The 24,880-nt window shown below is 43.1% G+C and overlaps 1 protein-coding gene across 1 annotated transcript in view; it reads left to right on the top strand.

Annotated features, from left to right (window-relative positions):
• The window catches only part of NTRK2 (neurotrophic receptor tyrosine kinase 2), a gene marked incomplete at both ends in the record, with an annotated part of 210,130 nt that extends 185,633 nt beyond the window's left edge, over nt 1–24,497 (top strand). The window contains 2 exons of the mRNA XM_082497238.1: nt 23,302–23,460; nt 24,312–24,497. Coding sequence (XP_082353364.1) covers nt 23,302–23,460; nt 24,312–24,497 — 345 coding nt within the window. The remainder of the gene's footprint in view (nt 1–23,301; nt 23,461–24,311) is intronic.
• Nucleotides 24,498–24,880: the final 383 nt, after the last annotated feature.

The raw sequence follows: 24,880 nt of genomic DNA, 5'->3' as shown, positions 1-24,880 counted from the left end.
GTGCTTACCCAGTCTAAAATTTTCTGAAAGTTCCACTAGATGAACAGTGGGGTTTTTTTCTTCCTTGTTTTGTTTGTTTGTTTGTGTATTTTTGGGAGCACGCCAGTTTTACTGACCTTCTAAGGGCTCCCTGCATGAATAAATCATATCATGGGGAACTTTCCTTAGAAAAAAGACACCCAAGGAGATTACCCATTGCAGGCCAGAAAGCTTACAAGGACACTGGGTTCAAGTGAAGGTGTCCTTCAAAGGCTGAAATTTGGGTGCCTACTCAGATTTAAGTGTACATTCATCTTACCTCTATTATATGCCCAGAAGTCCTTGGGAGGCAGAACTGAGGACAAAAGTGCAGTTCTCATTGCCACGTGACCTGAAGCGGGGTCCAGAATGTTTTTGGGCACAGAGCTGGAGTTGAATTAGGTGCCTGCCCAGGAGAGGCATCAGCGCACACAGTCGGTGCCACAAAGGCTGCGTTTCCATGTGACTGCCGTCCCGCCGCTAGCCTGGGAAAGGGAGGCAGGGCTGAAAGGCTGGGCACGGGATCACAGCCTTATTGCCTGGGCAGGGATTTGTCCTCTGCCAGCTTATGCTGTGGAGGGCCTGAGGCCCCCTTGAACCTTTTGCTCACCATAATCAGCACTTCTTCTGGCTACAAACAGCCCATCAGATGTGTAAGTCATATTTGGGATTGTCAAAACCCCTTTGATGAGATGGCCTGTGTACGCATTAGGGGTATTTGATCCGGCCTGTAAGTGGATGGGAGGGAGGGGGTTGAGAAGAATTTGAAACATTTTGAAGAAAAATGTAGGTAATGGAGGGTTAATCTGGTTTTCCCCTGAATGTCTGCTTTCTTATGCCCAGTACACAGTCATCTTGTGCAGTGCCTTGGCAGAACAGCCCAGACCCGCTCCTGCCACAGTCACCATTACCCCTTCCCACTCCTCTGTCTTTATGCCCCGTCGAGCATCCCCTTTTTTGAGCTTCACCACTGGAATCTTCTCCAAAGGTTGGTATTGCAGGTTCAGGGTGTTTGGAGGCTCAGTTTCCATGGCAGCCAGGCTTCTCTGCTCCCAGACGGCAGCTCGGGAGGAGACATGAGGGAGAGCAAGAGAAAGTCATTAAATGTGCCAATTATTATGCAGGGCCAGGGCTGCTGCGGCAGGCAGTGCTCACAAAGGCAGGCAGCTGTAGGGGTGCCCTGACTGCACAGTGGACCAGGGGAAGACAGAGTCACAGGCACCGGATACATACCTGCTCTCTTTCAGATGAGCTCTCTGGTATCATTCGTACCTGGCAAGCTAAATGCCCCAGAAATCAGGAAGCCTCTAATTTCCTGTTTAGCATGAACAGGGACAAAAGTTAGGCATTCTGAAATTTGTGCGCTTAATAGCCAGTCAGATATCATGGTCAGATTCACCTCATCTGAATAACTGCAGAGAGGAGAAGGAGAAGAGGAACTTAACTCAGGTGAAGATACAATATTTTCTCTGCTGCTGCTTAGTTTGTAGTGCATGGCAGGATGTGATTTTTAGAAAAGATGGAGCTTGGAGACCAGAGTGCATTTGCATGGGAACAGATGAGAGGGCTCTGCTAGATTCCAGTTATGGTGCCAAGTGACATGCTGCCCCCTCCTGTAGAGCATCCAGTTTCTGTTGGACATGGTCTTTTTCTTCATTTCTGGGCCTAGTTTGTTTGTTTTGTTTTGTTTTGTTTTGTTTTCAAGATTTCTCTGTTCAGTTAAATGGTTGCAGTATGCTGTCCTAGGTTGTCAATATTTCAGTCAGAGATGCATGTATTTTATGCAGCTGTACAGGAGCTATAAATGTTTTGCGGTGTTTCTGAATAAACAATGCAATCAATGTGACAGTCGGAGATTGTTAGAGGGATTAACTCTGTTGTAATATAGGCGTGCTAAAATATTTAATCTCTAAAAGGAAAGCATTCTAGGTATCTTAACAGGACATTGACTGGTGCTGTTTCAGATCTTGATTTTTTTTTCCAACAACTGCTGATCGCTTTCTGCATCATTTCTCTTTCCATGGAAAGAATCTGCCTAGAGAAATTTCAGAAGGATTTGCCTATTAATTAATCATTTTGTTGTTTCTTGGTTTTGCTTGGACTGTAAGATAGTCCATTCCCTTCCCAATATATGTGTGTTCCCTGTAGTATGTTTTAGTGCTTTATCTGGGATCTGTTTGTTTTAAGACATGGTTTATTGATCTTGTGTGCAGCTTTGTTTGTTTGTATTTTTCCTGTGAATCTCTGTAAAACGTGCAGTGCAGATCTTGAGTATCTGAGTTTTGAAGCAGTTTTGAGCATGGGAAGAATTCCTCCAGGAATTCCTCCTGGAAGTGATAATGGAAATAATTTAGAAACTAGTGGTATTGCACTGAGCTGCTCCTCACGGCCCTGCCAACCTCTCACTGTGCCAAACTGTCCAGGGCCTGAAACATGCTGGGAATCCCCTGGATGTTGGGCTCCCTCATACTCAAGGAGGTGCCATTGTCTGCAGGAAGCTGCCCTCCAAAAGCAAAATGTTCCCTTCCACCTCCAAGCCCTTTGGCAGCAGACACTGATGAGATTTTTCTTAAATAGACCTCTGTCGGTCTTTGCTTCCCTTCAGAACCAATTTAGAAGATGCACAATATCAAAAAACATGCTGTAGAATGTGTGACCTAAATTGAGTATCAGTCACATTTTATTTTTAATTATCTGAGTACATTTTCTTTTAAGTTTCCATTCAACTGAAATCTTTTGGGAGCATGCGGCTGTTTTGTTTTGCTGGAAAAGACCGACATTTTTCATTTCAAAATTTCTTGCTCAAAACTGTTCCAAATATTTCATTTTGTGAAAATGTTCAGTACTTTTGCCTGATATAGAATCAAAGGCATTTCAAAACGTCAGTAATTCTCACAAAGAGCAGAACTTCTTTTTTTTGACCACTAAGGTTTTGTTGAGTAGACTAACAAGGTGACTGTAAGTAGCCGAAGGAGAAGTTCATATAAATCAGTTTGGATTTCTTGGGAACAAGAAGTTTAAGGGGAGACGTTCTCAGTCCAGAAGAAGTAGAAGGTGAACTTTTCTGCTGCCTTGTTGAGTCTTACTCTGTTTATTCTGTCCTCACACTGCTGCTCCTGACACTTCTGACTCACAATGTATTAACCTGATACCCAAGAGTTATTGTGATTCTTCTACCAATCAGTCCTTAGACTAAATACAACTATCTCTTCCTTTACAGAGGTAATTCTCTCTTTGTCTTTGTATTGGCAATGCAGAACAAAAAGGTCTAGTTCCTCATGGACTGCTTCTGGATACCATTGTGCAATTTAAAAATATTATGCATTTCTTTAGAATAGTAGAAAAAGTATGAATTCTAGAACCTGCATCCCAGCTCATGCTTGCAGATGCCGCTCTGTCTTTCCTTTAAGTTAGTGCATTTTTCTCTTTCTTTGCATACATAATACTTATTATTATAATAATTAATATTAACAGTGATAGTATTTTATAATATTAACATAAAATATTAAATTTTAAATATATTTAAATATTAAAAATCTTGACAATATTAATCATAAGATTTTTCCATTATTTATATCATCTTAAAATTAACTATTCTGGAGATGAATTTGTGGCATATATGTTGTAGTGATTGGCATCTATCCCAGTGCTAATAATCAGCAGAAACGGTATAGTCGTTCTTCCCTTGCCTTCTGGTTAAGAGCATCATGAGTGACTTGCATGGCATGGCCTTGGCATGGACCCACAGAGATGAGTTTCACCCTTACTGCTAAAGCATGCTCACAGAATGTAAGCCTTGAACAGAAATAATATTTACAAGTCCTGAACTTGCCAGTTGTGTATTTCAGCTTAGGCTTCTCAGAGAACGAAGACACGGATAGTAATGAGAAAGGATCATTGGCCCAATGTTAGACATTGCAGAACTTCCTGGTGCAAATGCAGAATAACCAAAAGCTGTACTTCTGCTGCAAGAGAGAATGCAAATGCATTAATTGTTTTTGGGGGAGCAACTCCCTGTGGTGGCAGACATAATCCCAAGAGCCCTAGTCTGCATGCTGTGGCTCTTTGCCCAAACCTCTGCCTGAGTTTCACCTAGGGAGAGCCCAGAGGCACACTGAGAGGCTGTGCTCCCTGACTCGGGGGAAAGCCCTGTTTCTGGTGGTGGCAACTGAAAAGCACAATTTCATCAGGGCTTCCTGACAGCTGCTCACAACCTATGAAATCCCCCAGGAGCCAGTGGAAGTTGTCTTGTCTCCTGCCAGTAAGGGCCCATGGGGTTCTGCAGGGCAGTGGGAAGCTGTCTCAGTGGTCTCTTAGAGAAGGTACTAGTTCTGCCTTATGTTCCTTTATTCCCTACCCCTCTCTCGTGGAGGAAAAAAATAAATGAGCAAGGACACTGCAGTTTTTGTGCTGGGGAGGTGAAATGATATTTGTTATTCTTATTCTTAATATTGGGTTATTTTCAGCAGTGTTTATTCTGAATATTGCATTCCTTTTGCTGAAACAGAAAAGGGTTGAGGCTTACCATAACTCGGTAGTGTTTTGACCATAGATCACTTTATGCAGGAGCCTGTTAATGTTGCTGAAATAACTGAAGGGCACATGCAAGATTAGGGCTGAAAGTGTCTTCCCAGACTTCAGCCTATCCATAGGGGGACTGAGTGCAGTAAGAGGGTTATGTTGGACATAGTGCTCACTGATGACTGCTTGTGTGCTTTTTTATTGGAGACACTTTGCAATAGATGGAAAGCTGACTGGTCACCCATTCCAGCATGCCCTGGTCTATGGTTGTGACCATTTTGCTTTTTATCCAGCTCCTGTTCACCTTCTGTGCTCCACCCAGCCCCACACCCTCTTTTCTCTCCTGTTGGTATTCATCTGATTCCTTTCCCCATTCCCCAGGGCTAGGCTGTTGAGTTGTTACTTAGTTTAGTAGATGCTTCTCCACCAAAGTGCTCCTGCTAAGCATAAAGAGGGCCTTATTTGAGTAAGTGCCCATCATGAAGAGTAATTCATATTAGGTTCATTTAACAGGGAAAGTTCTCCCCTGCTTTCTCCAGAGCCAGGACAGTCTTGGGAGACAACTTCCTTCTGCCATTATAATAACATAAAATATTAAATATTATGTCCGGCTTGTCACAGGAGGACATGGATGCTGGAAAGCTGTCTGACCTTAAAGAGTAAGAAGTCGGATTGAATTTTGTTCAGGAATTGTCAGACTTAACTCCAGTCTGGTAGAAGCATGGTCTGTATAAGCTCACATATGATTCGTACTGTTACCTCTTCAAAACAGGCAAAGAAATTATATATTGCATTATTTTGGGGTTTCAAATGGCTAACTCCCACTTGACTATTTACCTAGGTCAACAATTCTCACAGAAAATGGGAGCCACCTTTCACTTTCCAGCAAAGGTGTCATACTGACCATAACAGTGAGATTACCAAACACACTGTAGTGCATTTACTATCATACTATAAATATCCTATGTAACTTGATGTAAGTAACATGTCAAAATTAAGTGGCATACATTTTATGACATGGTCTTTATGATCTTGCATTAATCCCATTCCTTCACTACCTAGTTTATGGTTCTCAGCAACAGAACACCCAATCACTCATACAAGGATAACTATGTGAAGTGTTCAGAAGAATTGAAAAGTAAATTAAACGAATCACATACACAGTTCAGCAACTTGGAGAGTATTAATTTAAAATGTCAGTATTCACATGGAACTGCCAGGCCTCCTTTGTCAGTGTTAGCTACTCAGTGATAAGTCAGCTGATAAAATGAACATGAGATTTGCATAACACTCATTTCAGATGTCCTGGAAAGCTGGAGTATTCATACAGAACGGGTCTTGCACAATACAGTGGGTTTCCAAACTCAAAATCATTGTGGTAGGAGGAAGGTCCTTTCAGGAGAGAACTTAGTGGTGCATCTGCTTTTTGTTAAGAAAAGCATCTTAGCTAGCTCAGTCAATTAAGTGTCTTGAAGGGTAACTCCTATCTGGCAGAGAGGAAAGGAAAATAAAATGGGGCTGCAGCCTAAGTATGGGGTCAAGGCTAATGGGAACCCCAGAACCACACCCTTCCTGTAGGCCATGGTGAACCATAAAATGAAAATATCCTGATGGATACATGATCGAGGGATGTTTCAATGAAAATAACCACAGAGGCCAGGATGCAGGATTAGGTGAAGGTGACAGTCTAATATACAGAAAAAATAATAGATTTGCCTGGCAAGACGACAAAGAAAACTATACACTAAGGCCTGAAACATAAACATTTTAATAAGAACATCATTGAGTGCATTTGATAGTACTCTGTGTGGATCATCCTAAACATGTCCAAAGAGTATTATTAAGTAGTATGACTTTAAAAGGAAATTCAGGCTTTATGGAACAATATTTCAAAAGTTTTCATCTGAAGCAGATGAAAAATATGCTGAAGTACAAAGACTCACAAACAGTATTAGGGCTATAGTAACCCACTATCATATAACCAAGTTAAAGTGCAGCTTCTATGGTAAGCCCATTTGTATTTTCAAGTGGCTAGAAAAAGTGTCATTATGTATGGCATGTACTGCAAGGGTGTGTAGGAGCCTCGTGCAGATCAGGACCGCATTGACTGAGGCATTATACAAGCATAGGTCAAAAACTAGTGCCAGCCTAATTTAAATATGAATTGGTTTAGTACCAGATTTTCACAGAGATTGATTTGGGAACCTTAGCCCAAAGTATTCCTGAAGTGTCCAAAACACTGGGGCTGTAGACAATCTCAGACACCCCCAAACAGATTGAAATATATTGCCTTAACAATATGAGACATTGATATCCCACTTGGCATATTTTTACTGTCTCCGGGACCTCCCTGAATCTAGGCAACTCTAGAGTCTGGGATGCTGCATGTAAGATTTATATTGAAGATTGTACGGTTGACCTGCACTTTTAACAGTAGACATCTCAAAAAAATAAAAGACTGTCCTAACAACTTTGGTGTAAAATTGCAGCCTGTATTTAAAAAAATGGAGCCTCTAACATTTGAGGTCTCAGTTTTACTGCAGATCCTACTTTTACTTGAGCAGTGAAACTAAAATTACATTTATGCATTGATTTTGAATTAATTACAGTGATACAGCAGCTCAGCAAGCAGGGGACTCAATGTTTAATAGCATTCTTATGCATCCAGAGAGGAAGCTGAGCTTGTATGAGGAAGGAACCACCTCAGTGCTGCATGGTTACAGTAAGGAGTAGCTTCATCCTAGGAGGAGGTGGAAGATTTTCCAAAATGTTCCCTTGGGGCACTGCAAAATGTGTAAGGGAAAAGCAGGGAAAGTAGGTGTAGTTGTGGGTTTCTTTCCCACCCACCTCTTCTCCTTTGTCCATACACCACAAGTATTTGGTGAAGTATGTGAGGAATACGTGGCACAATCTGTGGTGTGGTGTGGAAATCCATATGTGTTAAATCTTCAGAGCGCCCTTAGCTGAAATGCAGCAATGCTGATGCAGAGTCCTAAATCCTTTCGAAGATCACTGTCCTCTTCCTCTGTTCCCCAGGATGAGCAAGTTCAACAGGCTTTGTGTCAGAAAGCCAAACCTCCACCCTGATGACATGCCATCAGGGAATGGATCCACTCAGGGAAATTTTAGAGGGCATTTCTTACTAGACTGACACCTTCTGCGAATGCTTTCATGTCAGGAGATTATCTGGTCTCATTTTAGAGGCAGAAGGAAAGATGCCTCAGCATCACAGTCAGAATTTACAGCTCAGTGTTGGTGTTAAACAGTCATGTGAATTCCAAAAGCCATTGCATACACAATGCCATATAATGTTTCCCGAAATGGAAAATGACAGTGCTGAGGGTAGAGACAGGCACTGAACAGAATTAACAAAAAAACCCAAAACCAAATACAAACCCAAAACCCGAATTTGTGGTTCCAAGCCCTCTGCTGGTGTAAATTCTCCCTTTACACCAGTGTAGAAATTCAGCCAAGAGCTATAAAATGATTTCATCACTGCTTGGGCTACGCTTCAGCTGTTGTGTCCAAGAACAATATTTTAATCATGGCTTGAGGAACAATTCAACATATTAATTTGATAATAACAGTTTAGAATTTTGCAATCTCCACAGGAATGAATAGTGGTTTGTTTTTTTTTTCAGTAATAGCAGTTACTGGTATTTTTAATGACCATATTGCATGTTGTTTGATAGATGCCTCATTTCAGAGCAAATGACTGTTTCAACTCATAGAATGATGTCATGGTACAAGTGAGGAGACAAAAACTAGAATTTATGGAAGGAAAGCAACAGAGAAATGTTTCTGTTCTATTTTAGTGAAACTTTTCTCTTGTGTTTTCCAGTTTATGTAAACAAATCATGGCCCAGAGAAAGTGACAAACAAAAAACATCATCAAGACTGCAGAAGAGAAGGAAAATGAACATAAGGACCTTGCCATTGCTGTGTTTATTAGCACCTGACTGAGGACCAATACAATTTAGTCTCTCTCAGGTCCCTGCCAATATGGCTGTCTATATGCATAGACTTAGGTTAGGGTGTTGACACTATCAGCATAGATGTTCCCAGTGCAGGCACTGAAGACAGGTCAGGATTGTGGTTGTGACTGTACTTCTCCCTTGCTCTTTAGGCAGGTAGAGAGGGGTCTTGACAGAAAAGAGCAATTGCTAATTCTCTAACATAGTAGGATTATTGCTCTTCCTTTGAATTCATGCAACCTTCCTCTGCCATCTTGATGCTTCTGGCTAGGGAGAGTACATCTCTGAACACTCTTCAGGCAGTCAGTAGTTGACAGATTTGATCTGACATGACTTACCCAGCATCATACAGGTAGTCTGTGAACAAGCCAAAGTAGGTGACATAAAATGGTTCACTTATTTCCCTTCTGCACTGATGGTTCAAAACAACGTCTTTCACTTGTGGGAGGTTTGCCCATATTCTTAGGATTTGTGAAGCTAAAGACTTTACTCACTTTGTTGCCTCACATGTGTGTGGCAGTTTGTTAATCTTGGTATTTGTAAGTCACGTAATAAATTAACCACCCAGGGAAAGGGAGAGAGGCTATCTAACAAAATTCAAAGAACTGGAACACCTGAGATGTTTCAGCTAAAAATTGTGGTGCTCCCATATAGTGTACATTATAGAAACGCTTCTGTGACTCACAAGGGAAAAGTAAAGCTAGAAACCAAGCTCTATTGCTCCCCTCTTCTCCTCTGATGTAATTTGACATGGCCAATAGAGCCAGACATGCTATGTTAACCTACAGTAAATTTGAAAAAAAAATGTGGTTTTCAGTAAAATAAATATGGGAAAGGGTTATGATCTTTAATACTTGCGAAATAGCTTACAGACTTGACATCAGGAGTGGAGATTTCCTAGTGAACACGAACTGGCTCCTGTGGTATGATACTTGGCTTTCAGAGTCTGCCTTCAACTGCTTCAACTGTTGATATTGACTGTGCAGTTAGCTAGCATCTTGTCACGTTACAAATCAAAACCCCTATTTAGAAAATCAAAGAGAAGTTAGGATTTCAACTATGGTACAGACTTGTAGAGGTCAGTTTTCCAATGCATATTAAAGGTTATTTTTAAAACTTTCTTCACCTTGGTAGGCCAGACTACTTGGGATTAATATGAAAGAGTAAATTTTTTTTTTTTTAAATTGTTTGCTTTGAAAATCAGAAAGACAGTATCTGTAGTTCATTAATGTTGCATTGCAAAATTGTTTTGCTGTTGATTTGGACACATTAGATGATCACAGAATCATGGAATCATAGAATGGTTTGGGTTGGAAGGGACCTTAAAGATCATCTATTTCCAACCCCCTCTGCCATAGGCAGGGACACCTTCCACTAGAACAGGTTACTCAAAGCCCCATCCAACCTGACCTTGAATAATTCCAGGGATGGGGCCTCAACAACTTCTCTGGGCAACTGTATCAGTGCCTCATCACCCTCATAGCAAAAATATTTCTTCCTAATATCTAATCTAAATCTGCCCTCTTTCAGTTTAAAGCCATCACCCCTTGTCATATCACTACATGCCATTGTAAAAAGTCCCTCTCCAGCTTTCTTGTAGGCCCCCTTTAGGTACTGGAAGGCTGCTATAAGGTCTTCCCAGAGCCTTCTCTTCTCCAGGCTGAACAATCCCAACTCTCTCAGCCTGTCTTCATAGGAGAGGTGCTCCAGCCCTCTGATCGTCTTCGTGGCCCTCCTCTGGACCCACTCCAACGGGTCCATGTCTCTCCTGCACTGAGGACTCCAGACCTGGACATAGTACTCCATGTGGGGTCTCACCTTCTAAGGGGCAGAAACACCTCCTTCAGCCTGCTGGCCAAGCTTCTTTTGGTGCAGCCCAGGATACAGTTGGCTTTCTGGGCTGCAAGCACACATTATTGGCTCCTGCTGAGCTTCTCATCAATCAACAGCCCCAAGCCCTTCTCCTCATGGCTGCTCTCAATCCTCCAGCCTGTATTGATACTGGGGATTGCACCGACCCAGGTGCAGGACCTCTGGATAGCATCCCTTCCCTCCAGCATGTCGACTGCACCACACAGCTTGGTGTTATTGGCAAATTTTCTGAGGGTGCACTCAATCCCACTGTCCGTGTCACCGACAAAGATGTTAAACAGTGCTGGTCCCAATACCAACCCCTGAGGAATGCCACTTGAGCATCAAACCATTGACCACAACTCTTGAAGTGCGACCATCCAACCAGTTCCTTATCCTCCAAGTGGTACATTCATGAAATCCATGTCTCTTCAATTTAGAGTCAAGAATGTTGTGTGGGACAGTGTCAAATGCTTTGCACAAGTCCAGTTAGATCATCCCAGAGCCTGTGAGGATTTTAATATGAGTTGTTCTGGCTGCTTGTCTGCTGGTACCTGATACATTCCTTTATCCACTGGCACAACCAGCAGACACTCAGGTGTGGAAATAGTGGTAGGGTAAAAGTGATACAGTGATGACTTTTTGTAAAGCAAAGCACAGGACTTCACATGAGCTCAATATTTTGAGTTGCAAGTCATGCTGCTGGAGTGATCAGTAACTACGCTATGGCACAGCTTGACATGGCAAATTAGGAGACTACAAGATGTTGGAAAGGGGAGGCCATCTGGTTCAACATGCCGGGTCCTCTCTGGCTTATAGTAATCCCATGTCCTTGCTTTTTCATTGACATCCAGAATTCCCATCTTCAGAACAAATCTAGATGTCCACTGAATTCATTGAAATACACTGTTCAGGTTGTCTTTCCTTTCAATTTACCACAGTATACCTGTCTTTCTTTTCACTTAGATTATTGTTTAACACTAGAAATTCTTCTCATTCTAAAGTAAATGAAATGATATTTTAAAGGAATAGGCCTTTTTTTTTTTTTTCATTCATACAAACTTCTTCCTGGGACACCAAAGAGCTGTAATCTGTTACTTTTCAGTGCTGTAGATTTCCACTCAGTTAACTTTCCTTCTGTCCCTCTGGTAGGAGACATTTCTTTTAATCAGCGATGTGAATCATGTCACCTTCTTCATAGCACTCATCTGATCTTACCTCCAAGGTACTTCATCTTCCTTTCTTGGAAAAGTAAGTTCTCTGTAATGCAGTAACTACTACATTTTATCAATTATCTGGTATATTTGACTGACCCAATATGATACTGTGTTGTGTAAAACACAACAATAGATACAGCTTCTATATCCTTTCAACTTAGCATTTGAAAAGGTCTTTGGAAGATGATGAACTGTAAGATACTTTAGGTCATTCACATATTTTAATTCCATGTGGTATCTCTCTTTCATTCCACCCTTTTGGCAGAATAATTTCTGGCCCTTCATAAGCATTGCTGAGAAGTTTGGTAAGAACTGCGTATTGCAATGTGTGGCCCGTCTACAAAGGAACATAGGAGTAGCTTCTCCAAAGGCCCTTCTAGTCCAGGATCCTGTCACTGTAACCAGTGCCTGCAGAATAGTATGATAACAAGTTAAACATATATTAGTGTTTCCCTCGTGTACTCTCTTAGCCTCCAGCACTCTGCAGCTCAGGCACCTCCTGGGCCAGAGATGGTATCTTTGTGTTTGATAGCCCTTGTCAGATTTTATCCTTCCATGAGTGTGTTTAATCACTTTTTGATCCCAGGTAAGCCTTGGGGGTTGGCAGTGTCTTGTGGCAATGAGTTCCACAAGCAATTGTACGTTATGTGACGGAGTGCCTCTTTTTGTTTGTTGTGAACATACCATTTACAAATGGTTCTTGCATTATGTGAAACTGAGTAATTGGTCTTTCTTCATCTTTTCCATACCGCTTATGGTTTCATAGAGACTGATGAGAAGAATTTTATCTCCAGCAGCACAAAGTTGATACGCGTTATTGAACTGATGCTGCATAACTGAAGAGAGAATTCACAGTGTAATAATACTGTAATAATATGGTGTCTCGGAAGAATAGCCACGAGCAGGTTGAAAGCTTATGGGTTAGACTTAGAGACCAAGGCAACAAAGGGTACCTTGTGGTTGGTGTCTACTACAGGCTCTCTGATCAAGGGGAGCCTATTGATGAAGCCTTCTTACTCCAGCTACAGGAGACATCACGCTCTCAGTCTCTCGTCCTGCTGGGGGACTTCAACCCCCTGAATATCTGCTGGAAAAGTAGCACAGCAACCTGTAGGCAATTTGGAAGTCTCCTGGAGTGCATCAAAGATAACTTATTAAAGCCGGGTAATAGACAGCCCCACCAGAGGGGATGCGATACTGAACCTGTTGATCACCAACACAAGTGAGCTAATCGGTGACATCCAGATTGGAGGCAGCCTGGGCTGCAGTGATCATGCACTGGTGGAGTTCACAGTCCTGAGGGATATGGGTCAGGCAAAGAGGAAATTTCAGGAAATTTAGGAAAGCAAACTTCCAGCTCTTCAAGGAGTTAGTCAATTGGACCCCCTGGGAAACTGCCCTCAGGGACAAGGGAGCAGAACAGAGCTGCCAGATCTTCAAAGACACTTTCCACACAGTGCAAGAAGTCTCGATCCCCAGGTATAAGAAATCAGGAAAGGAATGCAAGAGACTGGCATGGCTGAGTCATAGAATCATAGAATGGTTTAGTTTGGAAAGGACCTTGAAGATCATTGAGTTCCAACCCCCCTGCCATAGACAGGGACACCTCCCACTAGACCAGGTTGCCCAAGGCCCCATCTAGCCTGGCCCTAAACACCTCCAGGGATGGGGCCTCAACAACCTCTCTGGGCAACCTGTTCCAGTGCCTCAACACCCTCAGAGTGAAAAATTTCTTCCTAATGTTTAATCTAAACCTGCCCTCTTCCAGTTTAAAGCCATTCCCCCTCGTCCTATCACTGTATGCGCTAGTAAAAAGTCCTTCCCTGGCTCTCCTGTAGGCACCCTTTAGGTACTGGAAGGCTGCAATAAGATCTCCCCGGAGCCTTCTCTTCTCCAGGCTGAACAGCCCCACCTCTTTCAGCCTCTCCTCATAGGATAGGTGATCCAGCCCTCGGATCATCCTCATGACTCTCCTCTGGACATGCTCCAGCAGGTCCATGTCCTTCTTATGTTGGGGACTCCAGAGCTGGATGCAGTACTTCAGGCGGGGTCTCACGAGAGTGGAGTAGAGGGGCAGATCTGCTGGCCACACTTCTTCTGATGCAGCCCAGGACACAGCTGGCCTTCTGGGCTGCGATTGCACATTGCTGGTTCATGTTGAGCTTCTCTTCAATCAGCATCCCAAGGTCCTTCTCCTCAGGGCTGCTCCCCAGCCACTCCCTGCCAAGCCTGTATTTGTGCTTGGGATTGCCCCGACCCATATGTAGGACCTTGCACTTGGCCTTGTTGAACTGCATGAGGTTGGCTTGGGCCCACCTCTCCAGCCTGTCCAGGTTCCTCTGGAGGGCGTCCCTCCCCTCCAGCGTGTCTACCTCGCCAAACAGCTTGGTGTCATCGGCAAACTTGCTGAGGGTGCACTCAACCCTGCTATCCATGTCGCCAACAAAGATGTTGAACAGTACAGGTCCCAGTACCAACCTCTGAGGAACGCCAATTGTCACTGCTCTCCACTTGGACATCAAGCCATTGACCGCAACTCTTTGAGTGCAACCGTCCAGCCAGTTCTTTATCCACCAAGTGGTCCATTTTTCGAATCCGTGTGTCTTCAATTTAGAGACCAGGATATCATGTGGGACGGTGTCAAACGCTTTGCACAAGTCCAAGTAGATGACATTAGTTGATCTTCCCTTATCCACTGCCTCTGTAACCCCTTCGTAGAAGGCCACCAAATTTGTCAGGCATGACTTTCACTTGGTGAAGCCATGCTGGCTGTCACCAATCACCTCCTTGTTTTCTACATGCCTCAGCAGAGTTTCCAGGAGGATCTGCTCCATGATCTTGCCAGGCACAGAGGTGAGACTGACTGGCCTGTAGTTCCCTGGGTCTTCCTTGTTTCCCTTTTTGAAAATAGGGGTTATGTTTCCCCTTTTCCAGTTGGCAGGAACCTCACCAGACCACCACAACTTCTCAAATGTGATGGCTAGTGGCTTAGCAACTTCATCTGCCAGTTCCCTCAGGACACACGGATGTATCTCATCAGGTCCCATGGACTTGTGCGCCTTCAGGTTCCTCAGGTGGTCTTGCACTCGATCTTCACCTACATTGGGCAGTTCTTCATTTTCCCAATCCTCGCCTTTGCATTCTGCATCATGGGCAGTGTGGCTGCAGTCCTTGCCAGTGAAGACTGAGGCAAAAAAGTCATTGAGTACCTCAGCTCTGTCTCTGTCCCGGGTAACCAGTTCTTGTATTTCCTTCTGGAGAGGGCCCACATTTTCTCTAATCTTTCTTTTCTCGCTGACGTACTTAAAGAAGGATTTTTTTTTTGTCTTGATGTCCCTGGCCAGATTTAGTTCTATCTGGGCTTTAGCTTGTCTAACCCGATCCCTGGCTGGTCAAACGATTCCTCTGTATTCCTCCCAGGCTACCCGCCCCTGTTTCCACTCCCTATAGGCCTCCTTTTTCCTTTTAGTCATGTCTAGGAGCTCCCTGTTCATCCATGCAGGCCTCCTGGCTTTTCTGCCTGCCTTCCTCTTGTGGGGATGCATCGCTCCTGAAGTTGAGACCTGCTGGCCAAAATAAAGGGCAAGAAAGAGATGCACAGGCAGTGGAAGCAGGGACAGGTGTCCTGGGAAGAGTATAGGGATGCTGCCCAATTGTGTAGGGATGGGGTCAGGAAGGCCAAGGCACAGATGGAGCTGAACTTGGCAAGGGACGCCAAGCATAATAAGAAGGACTTCTACAGGCATGTCAGACAGAAAAGGAAGGTAAAAGAAAGTGTACCCTCCCAGATGAGCAAGGCTGGCAAACTGGTAACAGTGGATGAAGAGAAGGCTGAGGTACTCAACAACTCTTTTGCCTCAGTCTTCACTGTCAGACTCTCTTCCCGCACCTTTCAAGTGGATGGACAGCTACACAGTGTAGCTGTGGGGAGCAAAGCCCTTCCCACTGTAAGCAAAGATCAGGTTTGTGACCATCTGAGCAACATGAACATACAGAAGTCTATGTGACTTGACGAGATGCATCCCAGAGTCCTGAGGGAATTGGCTGATGTAGTTGCCAAGCCAGTCTCCATGATATTTGAAACGTCATGGCAGTCAGATGATGTCCCCGGTGACTGGAAGAAGGGAAACATCACACCCATTTTTAAAAAGTGTAGAAAGGAGGGCCCTGGTAACTACCAACCTGTCAGCCTCACCTCTGTGCCTTGGAAGATGATGGAACAGATCCTCCTAGAAGCTGTGCTAAGGCACATGGAAGACAGGGAGGTGATTCAAGACAGCCAGCATGGCTTCACGAAAGGCAAGTCCTGCCTGAACAGCCTACTGGCCTTCTATGATGGAGTGACTACATGAGTGTACAAGGGAAGAGCTATGGATGTCATCTGCCTGGACTTCTGTAAGGCCTTTGGCACAGTCCCCCACAACATCCTTCTCTCTAAATTGAAGGGAGATGGATTTGGTGGGTGGACTGTTCAGTGGATGAGGAATTGGTCAGATGATTGCATCCAAAGGGTATAGGTCAATGGCTCAACATCCAGATGGAAATCAGTGACAAGCGGTGTCCCTCAGGGGTCCGTATTGAAACCGGTACTGTTCATTGTCTTCATCAATGACATAGACAGTGGGATTGAGTACACCCTCAGCAAGTTTGCAGATGACACCAAGCTAAGTGGTGCGGTTGACATGCCTGAGGAATGGAACGCTATCCAGAGGGACCCGGACAAGCTTGAGAAGTGGGCCTGCGTGAACCTCATGAAGTTCAACAAGGCCAAGTGCAAGGTCCACCTGGGTCGGTGCAATCCCCAGTATCAATACAGGCTGGAGGATTGAGAGCAGCCATGAGGAGAAGGGCTTGGGGCTGTTGATTGATGAGAAGCTCAGCAGGAGCCAACAATGTGTGCTTGCAGCCCAGAAAGCCAACTGTATCCTGGGCTGCACCAAAAGAAGCTTGGCCAGCAGGTTGAAGGAGGTGTTTCTGCCCCTCTACTCTGCTCTGGTGAGACCCCACATGGAGTACTGTGTCCAGGTCTGGAGTCCTCAGTGCAGGAGAGACATGGACCCGTTGGAGTGGGTCCAGAGGAGGGCCACAAAGACAATCAGAGGGCTGGAGCACCTCTCCTATGAAGACAGGCTGAGAGAGTTGGGATTGTTCAGCCTGGAGAAGAGGAGGATCGGGGGAGACCTTGCTGAGACTTTTCAATACTTAAAATGGGGCCTATAAGAAAGATGGGGACTAATATTTTAGCAGAGCCTGTTGTGATAGGACAAAGGGTAATGGTTTTAAACTAAAAGAGAGTACGTTTAGACTAGATATGAGGAAGAAATTTTTTACAGTGAGAGTGGTGAAGACCTGGAAGAGGTTGCGCAGAGAGGTGGTAGATGCCCCATACCTGGAAACATTCAACGTCAGGTTGGAGGGGGGTCTGAGCAACCTTATTTAGTTGAAGATGTCGCTGCTCATTGCAGGTGGTTTGAACTAGATGATCTTTAAAGGTCCATTCCGACGCAAACTCTTCTATGATTCTATGAAATGTTGTTCTAGATATTGTTTCAGTTTTCTGACAAGACCACTAGTAGAATTAATTAATAACTTTAGACATAAGCCCCCTTTGAATAGAGATGAACTAAAGCATGGTTAAAAGTGAAAATGAAAGGACACCTCTTTAGGTATTGGCTCATAATCTGCCTTATTTCATAATTCAGTACCCTCATGTGCTGGAGTGTTATGGCTTGTTATGACTGTGAAAATAATACATTGCTCTTCTGCAAGTTAATATGGCAGGACTGATGATATTTTAAGAGGAGACATTGACTTTGTCTGCAAGGCCAGAGCATGGAAGAAATGAAAATAATTATTGATCTCTTGTGCTGAAACATTTGCAAGCATTTTATGAGCAGGAAAGAGCAGATGTTTACCAAGATAGGAGAGGTTTTCAGTTTTAGCAGTAAGACATGATAATTTTTGCAGAGAACATTTCTTTGCAGTTATATCATCTTGAAATGGGGAAACAAGTCAGAAGACCAAAACGTAAATAGCAAAAACTACCCTGAAATGCCGTAATCCCACAAGTACACAGGATGCTTTTTTAGCAGGGGGTGAACAAATGAATCAAAACGTATAGCTTGGTTCTAGTCTGTCAAAATAAGATCCAGTTGCATTAAAGAGTTTGAGTATGTACTCGTCACGTGGCAGTTAATTTAAGCATATGCCGAACTGTCTTGCTGCTTTCAAGACTACCACCCTGAATTGCAAATGTCTGACATCAGCAGGGCTCTGGAGAGATAACTGGACCCAGGACATTGGGCAGGATCAGGGCCGAAACCCATGCATTAGTCATTCGGGTTCATTGAGCTTACAAAGTAGAAAGATTACTTTTATCCTGTTGGCAGAAAAAGCATCACTAGTCTTTAGAGAATATACAAAGCGCTGTGACACATTACTGCAATGTCACTCTGTGGGAATCGTGGGAGCCTGGGAACATTGAACGTAAATGAGGAAGTCTGTTTTCCAAGGCTATGCAATTGGCTGCTGTGCTTTTTACTGCATGAATTCAGAGTAATCAACTACTTAAAGCCAGAAACTGAAAAAAAATGGGAAAAGGGTTATGTAATACAATGCCTGCAAAAGCTGGGGGTTGAATTTGACGTCCTCTCCAGGAGTGCTGGAGCCTCTCCAAATATGGCCACCAGTGTTTAGCAGAAAGAGAGATTACTCCTTGTTCCAGTTAGTCCCTGTTCTGGCCTTTGTCAGCCCCTGCAGCACCCTGTGGCATGGCTCTGGAGCTCCAGAGCCCTCTGCCACACCCTCAGCACCACAGCCCCCAGTGCTGCTAATGGCAAGACCAGGTTGCAGCTGGCGTGCACTGCAAAAGCGCGGTCAGTCCCTTCCGCCCTCCCTCTTCATGGTACAAATGAGTAAGGCATAAACCTTATGTGAACTGATTGAGCGGTCATCTTAGTAACATTACTTCTTGTGGCCTTCCCAGCCCGTGGCTTGCATCTTATCTGTGCAGCCCCGCATACAGCCTGTTTCTTCCGTATCTCTGTAGGCTGCCTTCCCTCAGCTCCACCCACAGCCTCCTGTTTCCAGCAGGAGCACAAGGCTTCGTTTGCTCATTCTTTGTAAGAGAACATATCCATTTGCTCACAAACATCAGGCAACGGGGCTTTGGGCTGCTGTGGCAGTTGGGCAGTAGAAGTTGAAACAGTGACCAGATGCCTTTTTACTTGGCATAGGGAAATTGCCATGATTGCCCGCCTTTAGCTTAATGACAATCAGCCAAGTGCTCATCTCTGTAGCAGTAATACTAAAGTGCAAGAAAGCTGGCTTTACACATTGGATGGGTGGGTGGCTGGCTGGCTGGCTGGTTGACTGGATGGATGGATGTGTGCTGACCCTTGGGCAACAAAAATCAACTTTCATAGAATTTACTGCAGGCCTGGTTTCCTTCTTAAAACCAAAATTTCTGCATTAGGCAAGTCTCACCATTTCCTAGTGCCTGTGAAGCAGGATATGGAATATATGAAACCAGAAAGTGAACAAACTTTATCAAAGTCTAGCATTAGATGCTCTGCTTCAAGGCTAAGACATAGTGCTTCTACAGCAATCCTTGAAGCTTGACGTTTGCAAATAAGTGAAAACAATGTTCAAGGTTGGCTTATCTGGCACCTTTCAAAGTGCTAAATTAATTTAAAAGATGAGTGCTGAAAGTGGTGACAAGTGGAATGAAATTGTATTGTCGAAAGTGCAACATTTCGTACATGGAACAGTGTGGCAGTTTCCCCTTGGAAGTCCTGCTTTGGAGAACATCATCGTTCACTGATCTGGCATAGCAGTCTCCTCCCTGTGGATAGTTTGTGCATTGCAGAGTCTAATTCACCAGGCTTTCAGGTTTAGATTCTAGCCCAATATTGCTAGTAAAAGCAGCTAGTGAATGTAATACAAGGCTACGACTGGGCTAGAGAGTGCTTGCTTTCATAAACTGACATTTGGACGCAAGTATTTAAGTCCCAGAAAGGGTCTGTAGAAGTGCAATTCTAAATAAAAATGAACCATTATAATGCAGCTGCTTTCAGGTAAGCATCAAGAAAATATACCCTAATTTCTATCCATTAAATGGTCATTTTTGCAGCAATTTTACAGCTATAGTATGGATTTTAAAGTGATAGCATATTAGGTTAAAACTGTAATGCTTTTAAACCTGTCATAACCTTAGCTAGATTGAATATAAAGGTGTTACTTACCTGCAACTGTAGTCTGCTTAGTACACAACCATTTTAAAATTGCGTGTATCAAGCAGCACTGCAATGACAGTTTGCATAGCAGGGACTTTATCTTGCAGAACGCTGATGGTATCTGAGAGCTGTGTAATACTTGCATTTCTTATTAAAGCATATGCAGAAGTCATCCCTTTGAAGCACTCTGCACCTTTAAAGTTTGTTTGGTGTAATCATGTTTTCCTTCATTGGTCCTTGGAAGATACCTCTTAGCCTTGCCGAAAGTTTGGCAACAACAGCAAAAAGGTGCTTCACTTCTCTTCGCTGCTATTATGGCACAGCTGGGGGTGCTTGGACTCAACAGTCCAACAGAGATTGAAAGAAGCTCACAACTGACAGGCAATTTGTTTCAGGCATCCTGCGAACAGTGGTGTCAAGTCCCAGGCTTCAGTTCAAGAAAGCTCTGAAGCATGTGCTTTGTTTAAGCATATACCTAACACAGCCCTTAATGCTTTTCTGAGCTGAGTGAGTGTTGACTCAGTAACCACTGATCATTAATAAGGAAGGAAATGTGCATTTAGAAAAAGTGCCTTTGGCCAAGCCCTGACCTGTGCTTTTGATGTGCCTGAACTGAAATCTGACTTGAAACTGAAGGTGCTAAAGGTGCGCTTGGTCCACGGGTAGATGCGCATCCTGCCACAGGTGATGCTCAGTGTTGCACTGATATCCCGTCTTCATTGTTATGCCATCTGCCAAGAGGAGCACCTCTTAAAATACTTTTATTGATACTTTGCAATACATTAAATATTATCTTCACAAAAATGCTGAGGCATTGGAAGTAACTGTGCCTAAAGTGATTGATACTGGCAATGACAGACACGGAGAGACCTCAGGACTTCTCAGTCCTGGATTTCACTCTGCCCAGTGAAGTCTTCTGCCTTCAGGAGCAGAAATGGACACAGCTCCAGGCAAGATGATGTGGAAGGAACACCAAAGAACCCTGTGGCTTGTGCTTATCTGTAAATCGAATTCTTGATGTCAATACTAAAGAGTCATTCTTGCTATGACTGCAAAGACAGACAGCTGGGTCTGTGATGTTACAGATCGGTTCATCACAGAGCCATCATTTGGTGGCAATTTATCATCATCACTCTAGAGGTGTGTCATTCATTTTACTGAATGACACTGGAAACTCAGCATAGAGTCCTACCACAAATACACTGTGGTTCTGTAGCAAGGAATTATGGGAAAATGAGATTTGGAGAGCGCTGGAGGTTTTTTTTTAATTGCTTTTTCAAAATCTCTTGATGTAAGATGTGACAAATAAGAAAAAATAGAGACTCATATTTTATTGTTTATAGCTTTCATTAATTTTTAAGGAATGAGTCAAAGAAATTGCCAAAAAGAACCAGTAGCAGAGGCTATATGACGAGCAGATCTAAGAGCCATTTTAATATTTGATGAGACAAAAAGCTTCTCATCACTAACCATCTTTTAATGGCACTTGCCCTTTGTCCGGGTGCATGTGGCTGCATGTTTCTAAGGGACTGACTTTTCTGACTTTCTAATGAAACATCTCTCAAGATGGGGGTAAAAGCGGTGATTTGGAACTGTTTGGTTGCTGTGTCAGTTTCGGTTATGATAAGGTGGGAAAATGATGCTTTGTTTGCATCTCAGAGTGTTTGTGTATTACTTCAGCCTTTCCACATTATGAGTGACTTCTCAGTTAAAGGTTATTAAAAATACTGATGCACAGAGCCTTACAGCCAGTCCATCTGCTGGAGGGGTAAACTGTAACACAGAGATGAATGGGCCTAATTGAGCAAGTCACTTAAAAACGTGTATCCATTCTCTGTCAATAGAGCGCTCATCTGTATGTTTTTAAATTGGGCAAAGAAGCTGCAGGAGTTGAGTCCTCCTTTAAATGGCTCTGAACCTGTGCACAGCAACCTGCACTGCGTCAGAAGCAAATCCACAATGTAGCCAGGAGCTGAACTCGGGACCTCTGCTTTTCGTTTGGCATCCCAACAAAAAAGACTACTCCATTGCTTGTGTGACAACTCCTGTAGGGGGAGGAGAATAAGACCCTAGTAATAGACCAAGTCTGTGAAAGTTTTAGCATAACTTTCTGTTTTTATGGACTCAGTAGCAAGCATTGACTTGTGGTGATGCACGGAACAGGGTTGAAGTGTCACAGCCATAGCTGTATTTTTGGTATGCTGCGTTACTGCTGAATTACCGACAAATAAACGGATCTTCTGACTGATTTAGAAATAGCATGAACCCTGACTGGACTTCTATTGGGTTTTCCTTCCATTTGCTGTTTCAACATGAGAACAAGGAGGGCATTATTTATAACAACAAATGTAAAGTCCCACAAGGAGAAATGATATTTTGAATTGACAGAATCTTGAAAGTAACTTAATAACTTAAAGTAACTTCGTAACTTAATACATTTTGAGACAGGAAAATGAGAGTTAATCAAAAGTTAGAGGCATCATTTTTTCAACTTCTGTGGAAATATTTGCAGCTGTCTTGATGCAAAAGTAATCAGAATATCTATATGTCTATATCACAGTATCTCAGCAGTTACAGTATTTTAAAAGTAGTTGGGTGGATTTCTTTACTGATGTGATCCAGTTGGAATGGAACATACCAGGAGCAATAAATTGTTTAGAAACTGGAAATAAGAGATTTTTAAAAAAATTAAATTAAGGTTAGGAAACCTAATTTTAAGGAATTATACCATTCTGGGGGAAATGAAAAATGTTCTATGGCATTCATTCAGTGAAAGATCCCATGCAACACAAGTTGATTTGGGATAGGAGTCCACATCTTACAAGTTGTTTATTATCAAGGGAATATATCCAAAGCACTGATTTTTTTTTTTTTTTAAAGCTATGTAGGACTACGTAGTTAATATGGAACAAGATAATTTGATGCATTAACTTTGTAATTTATCAACAGAAAAGAGCATTGCTTTAATTCACTCAAAATTAGATTATTAGACCATACATATCCTGATCCTGCTATGTCATGCAGTTAGACCACTGTGTCTTCATGGATTTTAGTTGATGTCAGTGAGTTTCTACAATAATCAGCAGTGCAGATTTCATTTCCTGAATCTTGTATAGTTTCTTGCGTGTTAAAATAGAAAGTAAAACTGGCCTCATTTAAAGTGGGTTGGTAGGCTAAATTAATTAATAATTTTATAGAGCTTCCTGTTCCTTGGGTAGGATGCGCCAAGTAAATGTTAAAGATAAGTTTCCACTTCAGAAGCAATGTCTTTGGAAATTCTGTTGAGAAACCTATCACGGTAGTGATTGTTGTTGGGGGGAGAGGAGTTTGGACCATGAATCCCATAAGTTCTTAAAAGCTCCTCAAAGGGAATGGTATCATATAGGAAAAAAAGCAACTATGAATTCTTCTTATTTAACGTCTTTATACTCTTTTTTGTGAGGGTCTGGAGGAATTATTTCTCACTCTTTCATTTGTTTTTCTCAGGTTGGTGGTCACACCATGCTGCCCATTCGTTGGATGCCTCCAGAGAGTATCATGTACAGGAAGTTCACCACAGAAAGTGATGTCTGGAGCCTGGGGGTTGTATTATGGGAAATCTTTACCTATGGCAAACAGCCATGGTATCAGCTCTCAAACAATGAGGTGTGTGTAATACATTCTCAATCTGCATTGCGAGGGCTGGAACATTAACTGTTGGTGTAGCTTCTCTGGAGAAGGGACAGCAACAAATTTATCTCATACAGGCAAACCCCCTGATATCAGGTATCCATGGTATTGTCATGATCTTTGTGGTTGAATATCTTCTTGTTCACCCTTTTCTCCCCAGGCTGGATAGAAATTGTCCAAGCAGAACTATACCAGTTGGAATTTAGCTTTTTCCTTTGTATAGGGTAGAGTCTGTTCTGGGTATTGAGAAAGACCATGAGGCAATGAAAAGGAGCTTAGCTATCTCTTGAACGGGCTTTGGGTGGTTTCAGTTCCGTATCACGTCATTGTTGCAAAGTGGTTGTCCAAACCCATTATTGAATAGACTGAAGTAATCTGGAGGTCTCTTGATTTCCAGGCAATCACAAGTAACTCCTTTCCAGAGATTAGCTGCAGTGATACTCATAAATTTAGGGAGAGAGGGAGAGGTACTGACGCTTTGTGTGAGTAGGGTGAAAACTTAGCCTCCTTCTGAGATGAGGTGAGTTTGATAGATGAGTAAAGAGAAGAGGTATGGGATTACTTCTTGGCCCTCAAGAGTGGAAGGGGGAACGTGGGTGAACTTAACATCCGTGAAGATATTGCTCCTTGACAACTTACATTACAGTGATTTTTCCAGATTGCAGCTCACTGCTCATGCGCTTACCTAGAAACACAGCCCTTGTCAGAGTTGGCTGGGTGACTGCCACCAGTGAGGCTGCTGTGGCGATTAGCAGTTAACTTTTCCATGGATGACCCCCCCATAGTTGGCACAGGTGTGCTGAACATTTCCTTGTGATTTCTCATAGGTGATTGAGTGCATCACTCAGGGCCGAGTCCTGCAGCGACCTCGCACATGCCCCAAGGAAGTGTATGACTTGATGCTGGGCTGTTGGCAACGGGAGCCTCACATGAGGCTCAACATCAAAGAAATCCATTCCCTCCTCCAGAACTTGGCCAAGGCATCTCCAGTCTACTTGGATATTTTAGGCTAAAGTCTCCTAGCATTTCTTCTTATGGGCTGCGGGAATGAATGTGTTCAACTGCCGCTGAACTCCATTAAAATGTGTTCTTAACTTTGACAGTATTAATGACAAAGTTGCGGAGAAGCTTTCAAAGGGCAAGCAATGTGCACTTCTCCATCTGTAGACACAGTATTGACTTTTTAGACATTACTGAAATGTATCTCCTCTCTTTCTCTCTCTCTCTCTCTCTCTCTCTCTCTCTCTCTGTTTCTGTCATTTTTTCTTCTCTCCTGTCTTTCTAATCAATTTGGCTTCTGCATTATTGTAACTCTGCATAGACAAAGGCCTTAAAAACCTGATCTGTTATATCAGCAGACTCTTCAGTTTGCCCACCACAACTAACAATGCCTTGT

Source organism: Vanellus vanellus (genome assembly GCF_965231255.1).
Source record: "Vanellus vanellus genome assembly, chromosome: Z".
NCBI lineage: Eukaryota > Metazoa > Chordata > Aves > Charadriiformes > Charadriidae > Vanellus > Vanellus vanellus.
This window is presented reverse-complemented; position numbering and strand designations above follow the sequence as displayed.